At 43.5% G+C, this 15304-nt stretch overlaps 1 protein-coding gene across 1 annotated transcript in view; it reads left to right on the top strand.

The window, feature by feature from the left end:
- The window catches only part of LOC126262804 (insulin gene enhancer protein isl-1), a 468702-nt gene extending 453907 nt beyond the window's left edge, over positions 1-14795 (top strand). Inside the window, exons 7-8 of the mRNA XM_049959645.1 lie at positions 6113-6297; positions 14777-14795. Of these exons, the coding sequence (XP_049815602.1) occupies positions 6113-6268 (156 nt within the window). The 3' untranslated portion in view covers positions 6269-6297; positions 14777-14795. The remainder of the gene's footprint in view (positions 1-6112; positions 6298-14776) is intronic.
- The last annotated feature ends 509 nt before the right edge of the window (positions 14796-15304 follow it).

The raw sequence follows: 15304 nt of genomic DNA, 5'->3' as shown, positions 1-15304 counted from the left end.
GACAACGGAAAGTGTTCTATCGGTTTTGATGAACGAGTTTGCAAAAAGTAAAATATGTGACATAAATGGCCGTATCTGATTCCATTGACGTAGAAGGTTAACTTTTTTACACCGCTAAGGGCCTTTAGACTTCAGTATGTGACACAAATTTCAAATCGATACGTCTACCCTCTCCTGGGACAAATGGTTCTTAAGTTATTCAGAAAGAAGGACAAAAAATGACTCTATAAGGGTTCCGTTTTTACCGACTGAGTTAAGGAACGCGCGCGGCGTTGCTTTGTTAAAACTTCCTAGCAGATTAACACTGTGTGCCGGATCAGGTCTCGAATCTGTGATCTGTGACCTCTGCCTTTTGTGGTCAAGTGGTCTACCAACTGAGGTACCCAAGCACGACTCATGACCCACGACCCACCGTCACAGCTTCACTTCCGCCAGTACTTCATCTCCTACTTCTCTAAGGTAGGCTATTATGTGTCTGATGTCGCTCATCGCTGAGGTGCCTCGTCTACAAACGCCTCGTTCGCCAGCTACTTGTTGCCACGATCAGTTAACGCACACAACATCGAGACGCCAGACAGTGAAAAATAACTGACACCATCAGAAGGTTCTTCCAGTGGACAAGGTTGCTTCCCCTCATCTTCAGCCCCGACAGATAAGGCTTTCGTGGCCGATAAAGAACTGTTTTTCAGTGGAAAAATGGTTCACATGGCTCGAAGCGCTATGGGACTTAACATCTGACGTCATCAGTCCCATAGACTTAGAACTGCTTAAACCTAACTAACCTAAGGACGTCACACACATCCATGCCCGAGGCAGGATTCGAAACTGCGACCATAGCAGCCGAGTGGCTCCAGACTGAAGCGCCTAGAACCGGTCGACCACAGCGGTCGGCCTTTTCAGTGGAGGCAACACTATTATACTTTCAGTTATTTGATAAACGTTTGTAAAATAAATGTACAACTGCATTCGCGAGACCACATGAAATAATTAATGTAAAATTCATCTTCCATTCAAAATTACTCGTATACCGTGTAACTCTCAGCACGCTAGCTGGCGAGAGAGGGAGGTGAGACTTGACCCGGATTGAATCTGCGTGGGGTGTTACGCAAGACAGCCTGAGTGTGGTTTTTATACAGTTTCCCACTCTCGTTTAGGAAAATCCTGGGCTGGTCTCGAAATTCAACCTCAGAGAATACTACGCACAAACTGTTAAAATACGACATAACAAAGAACAAAGTTCACATCATTCACAGACAGATGGTCTTCTGCCGTCCCTCTCATGGGTTACTTTGATGACTGTGTTGTCTGGCCACAATAATTAAACAATGAGATAAGATTTGCGAAATCTAAAAAAAAAAGACTCCTTACTAGAAGGGTAAACGTTAGGGCATTGGTTCCCAAACCTAGGGGTAATTACCCCCCTGAAGGGTACAATCAAATTTGGCTCAAATGGTTCAAATGGCTCTGAGCGCTATGGGACTTAACTTCTGAGGTCGTCAGTCCCCTAGAACTTAGAACTACGTAAACCTAACTAACCTAAGGACATCACACACATCCATGCCCGAGGCCGGATTCGAACCTGCGGCCGTAGCGGTCGCGCGGTTCCAGACCGCCGCGCCTAGAACCGCTCGGCCACTACGGCCGGCACAATCAAATTTTCTGAGGGTAGAAACAAAAGGGTACAGTTGTGTTTGTCACGAAACTAAACTGTTTTTAAAAGATTGAAATTATCATTGTTTTGTAAGAATGTAATGCTGATTACTTAAGTTACCAAAAATTATATTTTTGCTCAAATCTAGAATTATCGGTCGACCCATTGTGGTGGATGTTACAGGTTGTGAAACTTACATATGAACAGTTTCATTACACAGTCAGCCCACTACACACATACTTTACACAAAGAATATATGACACTAAAATCGAGATATGTATATATTGAAAATACGTTCTCCGGGTCGTAGACAGTTCCCGCAATAGACCAGAAGTTGCTTCATTATGTACTTCGGTACTATAAGCTAACTAGTTGCCAGCGCAACATAACGTACCAGTAACTACGTAACATAATGTAAATTCAAGGGGGAGAAAGGAGAGGAAAGGAACTAATTCTCTCAGCTGCATCGAGACTGTGTGCGGAATCAGCGGGGACGGGTCAAAATGTGTGCCGGATCTGGACTCTAACCCGGGATCTCCTGCTTACTGGGCAGTTGCTTTGACCACTGCGCCACCCGGCCACAGTGTTTATCGCAAATTACCGGACTATCTCGGTACGCTGCCCTGCAGAGTCTCACACCTACCTAGCGCCACCTGTCTCCATGCTCGCTAATTTTAGATTCTTGAAGGAGCTCGAACGTAAATGTGCATCCGTAATTACGATTCTGGGTTCGTTGCCCATGAAGGTGAAATAATTACATGAATGTGAGGTGTCAGTTCTTTCAGACACCTAACTACCGTATCCACATTGAGAGAAGACAGTTTTTACCAAAAGCGCACCGCCTGCGCTTCTCCTCTCCCTAGCGACATTTACTTTACCCATACCATGCACCCAAATTTAAAATCAATCTAGTTAAATGAGGTATGTCCGAAATAACAGACACCACACATTCGTATAAACTACGTAATGGCTGCCGCACTGGTGTGGGGCTAAACAGTATTGTTGCTGTTATTAGTGGCCGGATAAAGCTTGCAGTCTTCCAATTTCTGCAATTCCAGAAGTATGGAGTCCAGCAAACAAGAGATTTACAAACGGTTAGTATAGTGCACACGTTTTACTTAGTTCATTTTAAATTGGGGTGAAATAAATGTCACTAGGCAGAGGAGTAGTGCAGACGAAGCGTTTTTTGTAACAAACTTCTTCCCTCAATGTGGATATGGTAGTTAGGTGTCTTTTCTGAGGCGGACTTGCAAGCAGCATTCACGACGCACTGAGAACTGTTTCACTGTATAGAAAAAACTTGCTAGGAAGCAGCAGTACCAATTGCCTCATTTATTTAGTTATTTAGCGTATGGCTTACATTGATTTGGTTAATACATCAAAATAATATTTGTAGAACAAAGTGATAAAATTTCACAGTGTAGTCACAAAGATAAAGCAGAACATATTAACAGTGTAGTATATACAGATTTATATGCCGGCCGCGGTTGTCTCGCGGTTCTAGGCGCGCAGTCCGGAACCGTGCGACTGCTACGGTCGCAGGTTCGAATCCTGCCTCGGGCATGGATGTGTGTGATGTCCTTAGGTTAGTTAGGTTTAAGTAGTTCTAAGTTCTAGTGGACTGATGACTTCAGCAGTTGAGTCCCATAGTGCTCAGAGCCATTTGAACCAGATTTATATTTTAGAGTTGAGACCATTAATCCAGTCCAATGAAGAGTTTAAAGCTTCGAAGAAACCACTTTTTTTTTCCTGGATATATTGTAAGGCGGCATTCGGTGACAATGTGATGCACACTCTGACGATGTTCTCCGCAGTACCAGGTCAGTGATTCGGTTATTCCCCATCGTAAAATGAGTCACAACTGATGCTGTGGGACGTTCTTATTACGCTGTCTTCCGTATCTGGAGAGGCAGATCCATTCCTGGTTGTGAAGCAGGGTCGATAGTGAGTCGAGTTTGAACCAGTTTCAGGGCTTACCAGTATTCTCCCCACAAGTCGCTAATTTTGAAAGTGTCACTCAAAAGTAGTTCTGCTAATGGTGGTGCGAGAGATCTAGACTTTAGCATTTTCAGAGCAGCGTTAGCCAGGTCACTGTGTTCCGGAAGGTGCGGATTGGCTGCAGTTTTGTTCTATTCCTTAACTAGCCTTGCCTGTCTGCAAATATAAGGAGGAACGATATCGAGATAATTGCCGCACTGACTCGTTAGTTCGTGATTTAATATAACACCTACATAAAATAAATATTTATCTTTTGTCGTTTTAAAATTAATTATTCAAAAAAATTTTAAAGTTCAGTTAGGCGGTAATGTTCATAATGGCGGGGTTGGATGGCGGGGGGGGGGGGGGGGGAATAGTAGTTAATATATGATCGCACTCCGCACTCAGGGATAATGGTCTCAGAGAGGTTGGGAACCACTGCCATAGGGGAAAAGAAAGAAGAAGCGAAGAAAGAGTTTACCTCGCATTCAGTTCAGACACTCTTGTGTTGTATCAGACAGTCTAGTTTCATTGAAAGTATAAATTAATAGTGAATTTTTTTGTTCTAATGCTCTTAGTTCCCTAAAAACTGCTTTTTCATTGTGTAACATGGTCTCAGCTCTATAAACATATTCACTGTTTTTTAGTTTAGGTGTTCTGGTCCCCATCAATCACTAAAGAATATTCATGTGTAATTGATAACATACGAGGGCCGTTAATAAGTAATGCAACACTTTTTTTTCTCGGCCAATTTCGGTTGAAAAAAATGCGGAATCTGTTGTCGAGCGTCTTCGCCATAGGCGATGAACCATGGGTTCATCACATGGAACCGGAAACAAAACGGCAATCCATTGTGACGCCATATCACCTCTCCTCTGAAGAAGTTCAAAGCGGCACCCTTATTCATGACGACGGTTTTCTGGAATTCTGAAGGATTATTCTTTTGATTTCCTCCCTGATAGTGCAACAATCTACTCTGAAATATACACGGTGTCCCAAAAAGAATGAACCGATTTTAACTTGTAATAATATTGAGACAAATGTCACTAGGTAACTGAAACAGCGCTAGATGTAATCGGCATGGCTACGAGCCCTGACCTGGAGCGTGCAGCCAGTCTCGCTCAATATGGCGTCCGCGCAACGGAAGGCGTATTGTGTTATTGAATTTAGTCGTGCTCAGTCGGTGATCACAGTTCAGCGGGCGTTTCATATTCGATTTCGTGCTAAACTACCATTACCAAAGATCATTCGACGGTGGTATAAACAGTTTGAAGAAACAAGGTGCCTCTGTAAAGGCTAAAGTCCTGGCCGGCCACGCGTTCCTGAACAAACAGTGGAACAAATCCGACGAGCATTTGAGCGGAGCGCCCGCAAGTCTACGTGTCGTCACTCTGACAATTTCATCTATCAGCAAGATGGGGCACCATCGCACTGGCACAACCACGTGCGCAGTTTCCTCAATGCCAACGTGCCTCAACGTTGGTTAGGGCGTACAGGACCGCCAGAACAGGCTTTACACTCTTGGCCTCCTAGGTCCCCTGACTTAATACCATGTGATTTCTCCCTTTGGGGATATGTTGAACAATGTGTTTACGTTCCTCCCTTACATCGTGACACTGATGGACTAAAAACCAGAATATCAGCTGCTGTAGCTTCAGTGACAGAAGACACCTTACGCTTAGTTTGGGATGAATTCGGCTATGGGCTAGATGTCGTCCGTGCAGCCAATGAAGGGCATATTGAACATTTATGATGTATTTTTATATTACTCTTTTTCTGAGTAATTTAGTATGCAATTTGTTGGTGTTAAGTCCTTATTCCTAATAAATAATTCTATTTAAAATTGGATCATTCTTTTTGGGACACCCTGTATTTTGCTTCCCTCAGGAAATGGGACAAACGACTTCAGCATGTTCCGAGCACCCGAGAGCAACTCACAAAACTTCATTGGACTATTCTTCTTCATCGACCCTCCAGTCCGGATGTTGCACCTTCCCATTTGCATGTGATTGGCTCAATGAAAGATGCACTCGTTGGGCAGCAGCACGTGGATAATGGGGAGGTTATTAGTGCTGCAAGACGTCGGACACTAGAGTGGTACCATGTGGGCACATAGACCCTCCCAGTAAAGTGGTTTAAGGCCATTGCATTTAAAGGAGATTATGTTGAAAAATAGGGGTTTGTAGCCAGAAGAGGGGTGAATAACACGGTGTATTGGAATCTTGAAAAAAACCAACCTGCTTTCAGAAATAAAGTGTTGCGTTACTTGCTGAACGTCCCTCATAGAAAGGTGGCGCATTTGGCCGATTAGCAGGGCCAGAGATTGACGACGCGATTGCTTTGTAGAACGGCAGAGGACAGAGCTGGCCCATGGAGTCAGTGAGAAATGTAACCAGCCAGGTGTCGTAGGAGGCGAAACCTAGGTTTCTGGGCTGGACAAGTATTTGACGCAGTGCTGAGTGCGCGTCTGCCCTCTCGTTGCAGATGCACGGCTACGACGTGCACGGCGCGCCGCCCCCGCCGCCTCCGCACGACCTGGGCCCGCCGCCGGCCGACATGGCGCACCCCGACTCCACCGACTCGTACGTCACGTACCTGGAGAGCGACGACAGCCTGCAGCACGACGCGGCCAGCCCATAACGGACGCGCCGCCGACGCCTCGCCGGCAGGTGGGTACGCTCGCCTTCCTTTATTTAGAATTTCACGCGCCAAGCCAAGCCAGTGGCGCTTCGTGTTTGTGTAGAGGACACACCATGTAGGCGGCACTGTGCCCACTCACGCTGCCCAGCACTCGAGTCCCTCCAGTTATCTCACCCGTGTGAACATCCTATCAAAGTGAACTGAAGTTTAACTAAATAATAACAAGAATATTTTCTGGTGGGTGCTTGTTAAATAAAGTACTCTGCTTTTGCACTCCGAGTACTTCGCAGGGCTATGGGACTGCCAGTATCAGGATGTTGTTGTTGTGGTCTTCAATCCAGAGACTGGTCTGATGCAGCTCTCCATGCTACTCTATCCTGTGCAAGCTTCTTCATCTCCCAGTACCTACCGCAACCTACATCCTTCTGAATCTGCTTAGTGTATTCATCTCTTGGTCTCCCTCTACGATTTTTACCCTCCACGCTGCCCTCCAATGCTAAATTTGTGATCCCTTGATGCCTCAGAACATGTTCTACCAACCGGTCCCTTCTTCTTGTCAAGTTGTGCCAAAAACTCCTCCCCAATCCTATTCAATACCTCCTCATTAATTATGTGATCGACCCATCTAATCTTCAGCATTCTTCTGTAGCACCACATTTCGAAAGCTTCTATTCTCTTCTTGTCTAAACTATTTATCGTCCATGTTTCACTTCCATACATGGCTACACTCCATACAAATACTTTCAGAAAAGACTTCCTGACACTTAAATCTATACTCGATGTTAACAAATTTCTCTTCTTCAGAAACGCTTTCCTTGCCATTGCCAGTCTACGTTTTATATCATCTCTACTTCGACTATCATCAGTTATTTTGCTCCTCAAATAGCAAAACTCCTTTACTTATTTAATATCCGAATAGGGTGGAAATCGGTAGATGTGATGTACATGTACACACAAACAAAATAAATGATAAGTCTCAGAAAAGTTGTCTGACTTATTCAAGTGAGAAACCTACAAAAATTGAGCAAGTCAGTAACGCGTTGGTCTACCTCTGGCTCTTATGCAAGCAGTTACTCCGTTTGGTATTGACTGTTAGGGCTGATAGATGTCCTCCTGTCAAATTCTGTCCAATTGTCGCGTTAGATCGTAAAAATCCCGAGATGGTCGGAAGGCCTTGCCCATAATGCTCCAAACTTACTCAGTTTGCGAGAAACACGGTGACCTTGCTGGTCAAGGAAGGGTTTCGACAGACACGAAGACAAGGATTAGAAACTCCGGCCGTCTACTGAAGAGTAAGCCCAGGATGGTTTACCATGAAGTCAACAACACGGGGCGTAGAATATCGTCGACGTAGTGATGTGGTATAAAGGTGCTGCGGACGACAAAGAGAGATGTCCTGAAAAGAAATGGCACCACAGACATCACTTCTCGCGGTTGGGCCGTAAGGCGAGCGACTGCCATGTTTTTGGTCCCACCACTGTCCAGGGCGTCCCCAGACACGTCTTCCGCCCCGAACTGTCTTGAGTGATGAGTCTTGCCTCGAACTGAGCCCCGGTGCTCATTGAAGAAGTGTCTGGAGATGCCCCAGACAGGGATTGGATACCAACCTGACTGTCGCCCAACCATTAGGCCCGACAACCAGCAGTGCTGGTCTGGGTCCCATTTCTCTTCATAGCAGGACCCCTCTCGCTGTCATCTAAGGCACCACTACACCACAGCGGTACGTCGACGATATTCTAAGCGTCGTTTTGTTGCCCTTTATAGCAGGCCATCCTGAGCTTACATTTCAGCAAGATAATGCCCATCCGCACACGGCGAATTTCTACTGCTTGTCTTCGTCCTTGCGAAACCCTACCTTGGGCAGCAGGGTCGCCGAACCTCACCCCTACTGAGAACGTTTAGAGCATTAAAGGTAGCCCCCTCCCCTCCCCTCCCCTCCCCAAATAAGCTCGGGATTCTGACGATCTAACGAGACGATTGGACAGAATTTTGCACGATATTCCCCAGGAGTACATCCAAAAACTCTTATCAATCAGTGTCTAGCCGATTAACTGCTTGGATAAGGGCGACAGGTAGACCAAAGCGTAACTGACTTGCTCAATTTCTGAATCTCTTTCTTTTGAATAAATCATCCAATATTCCTGAAACTATAGTAGTTTCTTTGTCTGTACCTGTAGATTACATATAATGATTTTCGTCCCATTCGGATAATTCCTTCATGATGCGTCATTTTTTTCCCATTTAGAGTATATTAATTGTTGACAGTGTTTTCTACTTGCAATATACTTATTTTGCTTCGTTAGCACCAGGATTAAATTAAACTGGTATTTCATATAAAAATTTAGCTATTTAGCGATACCTTGGATTGGTGGCAAATCTGAAGATCAGACAACTTTATGATATGGTACAAAAGAAGCAACAACCACTAACTCGATGGCATCTTTCTTTATGGCGTATTATTGTTTCTTTCCACTGCCGGTTTAGAACATTTTGTTCATCACTAGCTATTTAACGTTCTGAAAGCCATGGTGTCCTTCAGTGAAATCATTGAAAAGGGGTAAACATTCGAAAAGGAAATTAAAATCCAGGATGAAGTCAAGCTGAAAATTGCGTGGTATACCTTTAGTCCGCGTACTTAACCGTGAATGTGTCCTAGTTGCTTTGAAGGCTTGCATTCTTTTGTGAGTAGCATGAAATATTGTATTAATGAAACCAACACAGTGATACGTTTATCAGTATTTGGCGCTAAACGGAAAAAAGAAAGCATTCAAAGCGACTAAGATACACCACTGTAGGTACTTGTGCCATACGATTAAAAACTTATTACACATTTCCAACTTGGGTTTATCCTCGAGTTTCATTTCCTTCTCGAATACTTATCAGTTCCAAATGTTTTCGCTGCAGGGCGCCATGGAATTAAAAGCATTCAATAGCCGAGTAACAGTTGGTCCTGTAAACACAACGAAGCCATTTGATGTTCATATATGTGCGAAACCGATAATGGTAAGAAACAATAAAATCTGTTAAAAAATGTCATCAAGTTAGTTGTTGTTGTTACCTGTTCTTATAACATATCTTACAATACATCCACGGAATCCTTACGTCATCCACTGATAACAACAAACTTTATTTTCACTTTCCCGTCCACCCCTCCCTCGTTTGTCTTTTCCTCTGTACTTTTGCGCTTTATGTGTTATTTTCTTTTGGTATTATTCTTTTAGTACATGGTAAACCATACTGCACTTAAGAAGCAAAATGTGGTTCCATTGGTCATTTAGTCTCTACAGTGGTAACACTCGGCTTATAGTAGTTGCCCAAAGAGCATGAAAAAAATTAAATAAAATAAAATCTCACGCGTGCTGCTGCTCTTTCCCTTCTCTTCCTACATTTGCTGCAGTTGCTGTCGATTCGCAAGGAAATACGCAGAAACATTAATATTTCGTTTAAATCAAATGTTTAATAACACTCCGCATTTAATAATACTCTGTTAAATGGAAACTGCAATGAACATGTGTTGCTGTCTAGCTTTTGCAGATCATTTCGAAATCCAGGCAGACGTTGTAGAAGCAGCAGAAAAACAGACGGACATTCTTACATAGGAAAGAAACATGACTTCAAATCTCCTTCAAAAACAGAAGTAATAACAAACAACACTCCACCATCAAAATGAAAGTATGGACAGAAAGATACAAGTATCTGAGAGAAATTGTCCATCCTATTTTAGGCGAAAAGGATGCTACAAGACATGGAGTTGGAATTTCACCCGAAAAAGTATGTTTGCAGTAATGAATCACTTTCCCGAACAGTAAAAATTTGTTGTAATAGGACAGTAAAACTGCGAGAATGGACGTATGGAATCCAGCGTCTTCTAGTTGCATAAATCAATAAAAATCGTTTCCTATAAGAGTGTTCCTTGAACTGTAAATTGGAGCCCATGCAGCGTTAGTCTTTAAATTCGTCAGTAGCTGAGTGGCTTCGACTAACGTAATTTCTCCAACTTCTCGTTTTTTCCCTACAAGCGACGATTAACATTCAAAAAATATGTTTTTAGTGCATCTATTTACCATAAGAAACCATTACGGATTTCAAAGGTTTCTTTGTCAGTAGATGACATTTTGAGGGACCTGTGCTTGTTTGATAAAATACGTTTTATAACAGTTACCAAAGAATAAATTTATGACGTACCGTTAAAACACACTCCAGAATGAATTTTCGCTTTGCACAGAATGTGCGCGGATCAAAATCCTCCTGACAAATTCAAACTTTACTGTTTTTACTGAACGACTGTAAACATTCAGTAGGTGTAGGGAGGGCCTGGTGGTGCAGTGGTAAAAGTCGTACCTGGTAACCGAAGGGTCGAGGGATCAAATCACGGTTGGACGACGGAATATTCAGTCTACCTTTAGCCCAGCTTTCACTCATCAGTGATGTGAATACGACAAGTGGCTCCGATTCTACGTGAACTGTAGGTCCCCTTTCTCCAGTAGGATTTCTGGTGTGGGTTAGGAACACGCAGGTGGCACTCCAATGAGAGACTTGCACCAAGCAGTTGAACCACACGAATTATAGTTATATTATTATTATATTCCATAGCTGATTAACAGCACTCCTGTAAATGAAATACAGCAGTCTGACTAGAAACAAAACGTGCGAAACCAGACATTACAAGAAAGAATAAAATGTTTTAATAATAAGTTATCGATTTACTGTTTGGTGTTACAAAATGTATTTATTATGCATTCGTTAAAGTTACTTTCTAGTTTTATGTCACGACTTTTTTCACAGTACATTCTACAACACTTCAGTGTTGCGTGTAAAGTGTGGTTTTGTGTGTAGATGTGTGAATAAGAACAGAATATTTCTGATCAGATTACAGTGAGGGATTTTATCATTTGGATTGCACTTTTTAAAAACTTAAAGTGCATTTATCTTCCTCGATTTCGAGTGCCCTAATTGTGAGACTACACGATCCTAAGATACTCCGGAAAGTGTTGACCATAACTATTTCTTGTTGTCTGTTTCAGGCATATCACAGAATGCAGGGACAATAATTATTGAAACGTGTCAGGCCTAACAAGGAGGCGTCACCAACTTGATCACATATTCTAACAAGCAAAAAGTGCACTTGTAACATATCAGCCCCGGTAATCGATCCCGCGTGAAAATTCAGGCCGCTATCGTGGTATGTCGCCGTTATGACCTTCTGAATGTACAGCTTTTAAATTTCGCGCGCACCGGTTGTCTGTCACTGGCTCTAGCCACTGTAGCCGCCTAACGCCCGAGCGCGAAGCACTGTACAGTGGAGAAATAACCAGAGCCCTCGTATTCGCGCCATCGTGAAGGTGAGAGAAGAGGACAGGTAGACACATCTTCTCAACGTGTTTTGAAATATTGTTCAAGAAGGCAGGTTACTTTACGCGAAAATAGATAGGCAGTCTAACATGAGGACCTAATGTCACACTCACACGCTCGTACACATTTAGTACTATTCTAGCAAGATAACCCTATTGATATTCTGCAACAATATACCCACCTCAAAATCAAAATGAATAAACCTGAGAAACTGAAGAATTATTTTGAAATGAAATCTATGATTTTAGATTCAGCATCTCCAGTAAATGTACTTCACTTTAACATTTTTAGCTTTAAAATCCAAAGAAAATATCGCACAAAATCAAATGGTTCAAATGGCTCTGAGCACTATGGGACTTAACATCTGAGGTCATCAGTCCCCTAGACTTAGAACTACTTAACCTAACTAATCTAAGGACATCACACACATCCATGCCCGAGGCAGGATTCGAAACTGCGACCGTAGCAGCAGCGCGGATTCGGACTGAAGCGCCTAGAACCGCTCGGCCACAACGGCCGGCTAATAACGCACAACAGTAATATTAACAGTGAACTAGCGCTCCGATACTTCTTTACTGGCATAATCATTCGTGTCATTCATTTACAGGGCATTTGTGAATCACAACATTTTAAAAATGTTCAAAGCAAACATATGTCTGGCACCAGCTACGGGTTAGAAGCAGACTGTGACTCAATGACAAAAGTACGTTACGAGAATCAAAACAGTACTCCACGAACCTCCTACTCATTTTGAGGTACGTGAAGCTCGGGCATTGGGCGACTGCAATGGGTCTGAAAGAGCGACAAATAACGTGTACGAGAGGAATTTGAAAGCTGTTTATTCAAGAGGTACTGTCAGAATTATGGTCCAAATTTTCTATCTGGATCGATTGCTGGGGTTGATACCTTGTAAGTGTGCTATTTCCTCCTTAAAATAGATGATGCGATAAAAAAGGTTCTGTACGAAGGCCGCACAGTCCAGAATCGGTACGCCAAACTGGCAAAATCAGTGAGCATTGATACAAAAATCCCGACGTACCAGGTTAAAGATATCCGTCTCGTAAAACAGTGTCCTGCTGCGTGAAGAACCCCGTAACTGCCTGCTTCACATCCTCGTCCAACAGCTATCGATGCCCTCTGAAGGCCTTTTCTGAGGGACCGAAGGCATAATAATTGCGTGGGAAGAGATCAGGACCACATTGATGAAGTGTCTCCTACTTGAGGTAACTTCTGCGTTACGACATTTGCGATATGGGGACGTGCCAGCACCCCTTGTCGCGCACCAATCGACAGTGCTGGTTCTCGACATACGTGCTGCCCCACACACATTCTTCATTCTCTGATGACGAATGTCTACGTGTCTGCCCTTCAGCAAGCAAGAACAGCAAGCAAGAAAAGAATAACAGCACGTTAGTCGTGATTGGAAGCATTTAATGACAACTTCGCCTTAGTTCACGTCTCCGTGTTCACCACACGCCCTTTGGAAAGTCGCGAATGTCACATTGATCCCTCGTCTACATGTCAGTGCTTACATAACTGCAATGGAGTGACGCTACGTTGCATATACTGTGCAGCAACACTAACAACAAACTTTTTGATCGCTCCTTTATGAGGTGAAGTTGGTATGCTCCCTTATAAGAACAGAACAAGAGTTTCCCAAGTACAGTTGAGTGCTGAATAAAAAAGTGATCCCAGAGTGAGATTTTCAATCTGCAGCGGAGTGTGCGCTGATATGAAGCTGGGCGCTTCACTCTGGAACTGCGAGACCGCTACGGTCGCAGATTCGAATCCTGCCTCGGGCATGGGTGTGTGTGATGTCCTTAGGTTAGTTAGGTTTAAGTAGTTCTAAGTTCTAGGGGACTGATGACCTCCGATGTTAAGTCCCATAGTGCTCAGAGCCATTTTAACCATTTTTGAAACTTTCTGCCAAATTAAAACTGCAAAGTGAAAATCTCATTCTGGAAACATCCCCCAGGCTGTGCCTAAGCCATGTCTGCGCAATATCCTTTATTCCAGGAGTGTCTAACAATACCACCACTTGCAAAGTGCGTTAGAAACCATATTAATAATGTTGCTCACGCAGCATATGTTCGCTTTATCGGGCAACAACAAAGTTATTGACTGTGGATGGTATCGTCAGAATGGAAATAATGAAGTCACTGTAAAAAGTCATTAATTTTGGCACTTATCTTGAATGGATTCCCACGTAGATTTCATCGAAGCTGTTATGGCTCATCTTGTTGATTCTAGGGTGATTCCACTTTGATTGCTAGAAGGTCCAGATGTGTATTTTACCAATATTTGAAGACCTAACAGAGGCGTTTTTCAGGATATTCTTAATGATCAAACAATCCCAGATCAGATCAATGGTATGGTAGGAATAATTTTTGACTTTGTGTTCACGATCCACATTTTTATTAAACTTCTTGTCAATTCACATATACTTCTTCTTAATTGTGACATCATCAAGAAAACAGTTTTGTATCAATCTTCATATATTTAATTTCCACTTTAACCAAACACAAGATTTCTTTTACGAAGCGAAATAACAACTTAACTTCTGCAATGTGAAACAAAGACTGCTCTGTGCGCATACGCGCCAAAACGGTTACAATTAAGTCAAAGATTATGACAGTCTCACAGAAATGAATATACACAAGAACCACATCACTGTAATATATGGATACATCGGAGTACCTATACATTAATAAAACCAGATGTGAATATTGTCACAGAAATATGTCTGTTACTTCGCAGAAAAGGAGTACGATATTACTGGAATCGAGAACTGGGATTGGAGTGCCGTAATGGTCACGTAATAAAGAACCATTACAAGTGCTAGTTTTGCAAGGTTTGCAGAAGAGCTTCTGCGAAGTCTGGAAGGTAGGAGACGAGGTAGTGACAGAATTGAAGCTGTGAGGACAGGTGGTGAGTCGTGCTTGGGTAGCTCAGATGTTACAGCACTTGCCCGCGAAAGGCAAAGGTCCCGAGTTCGAGTCTCGGTCCGGCACACAGTTTTAATCTGCCAGAAATTTCAAAAAAAAAAAAAATGGTTTGTACTTCCACTGAGCATTTTTATCTTGTGTCCTAATTCCTGACTGTGCCACTCCACCAGACTGGTTGTGACGCCCTCGTGTGTGCTGTGTTTGGTTGCAGGTCGGCGTGCTGCCACCCCGTCTTATATACGTAATGCGCGGACCGCCGGGCAGCCCGCGCGGCTGCTGCCGCACACCATGAAACGCCACGGCACACCATGAGACGCCGCAGCACACCATGGACACCGTGGCGCGGTCCCGCCCCGCCCTGCCGCCGTCTCCCCTTCACCTCGCCTCGCCAGCGACACGGAGGCCGCTGCTCAACTACACTGTCCCCCAACCCCCCACCCCCACCCTGCTCAGCACTCCCCAGTGACGCCCTCACAGTTTTAAACTAACTGGGGTAGCTAATTAGTCGTACTGAAATTCGTTGAGAAGCAGAAAACGGGGGGAAATCAGTTGCATTACTTCCCTTCAATAAAAGTTTGTTCATAATCTTAACTCACAATTTACACACAAAAATGATTTTTGCCGTCTAGGAGGATAATATGCAGCAACTTTGTTTCTTTGTGACTGGTCTTACTTTCCACTAGAGGACCGCGTATGATATTTAGGTGACCATCCCTCTGCAGTGTCACACGTCACTACG

This window comes from Schistocerca nitens, chromosome 6 (assembly GCF_023898315.1).
Source record: "Schistocerca nitens isolate TAMUIC-IGC-003100 chromosome 6, iqSchNite1.1, whole genome shotgun sequence".
Taxonomy (NCBI): domain Eukaryota; kingdom Metazoa; phylum Arthropoda; class Insecta; order Orthoptera; family Acrididae; genus Schistocerca; species Schistocerca nitens.
This window is presented reverse-complemented; position numbering and strand designations above follow the sequence as displayed.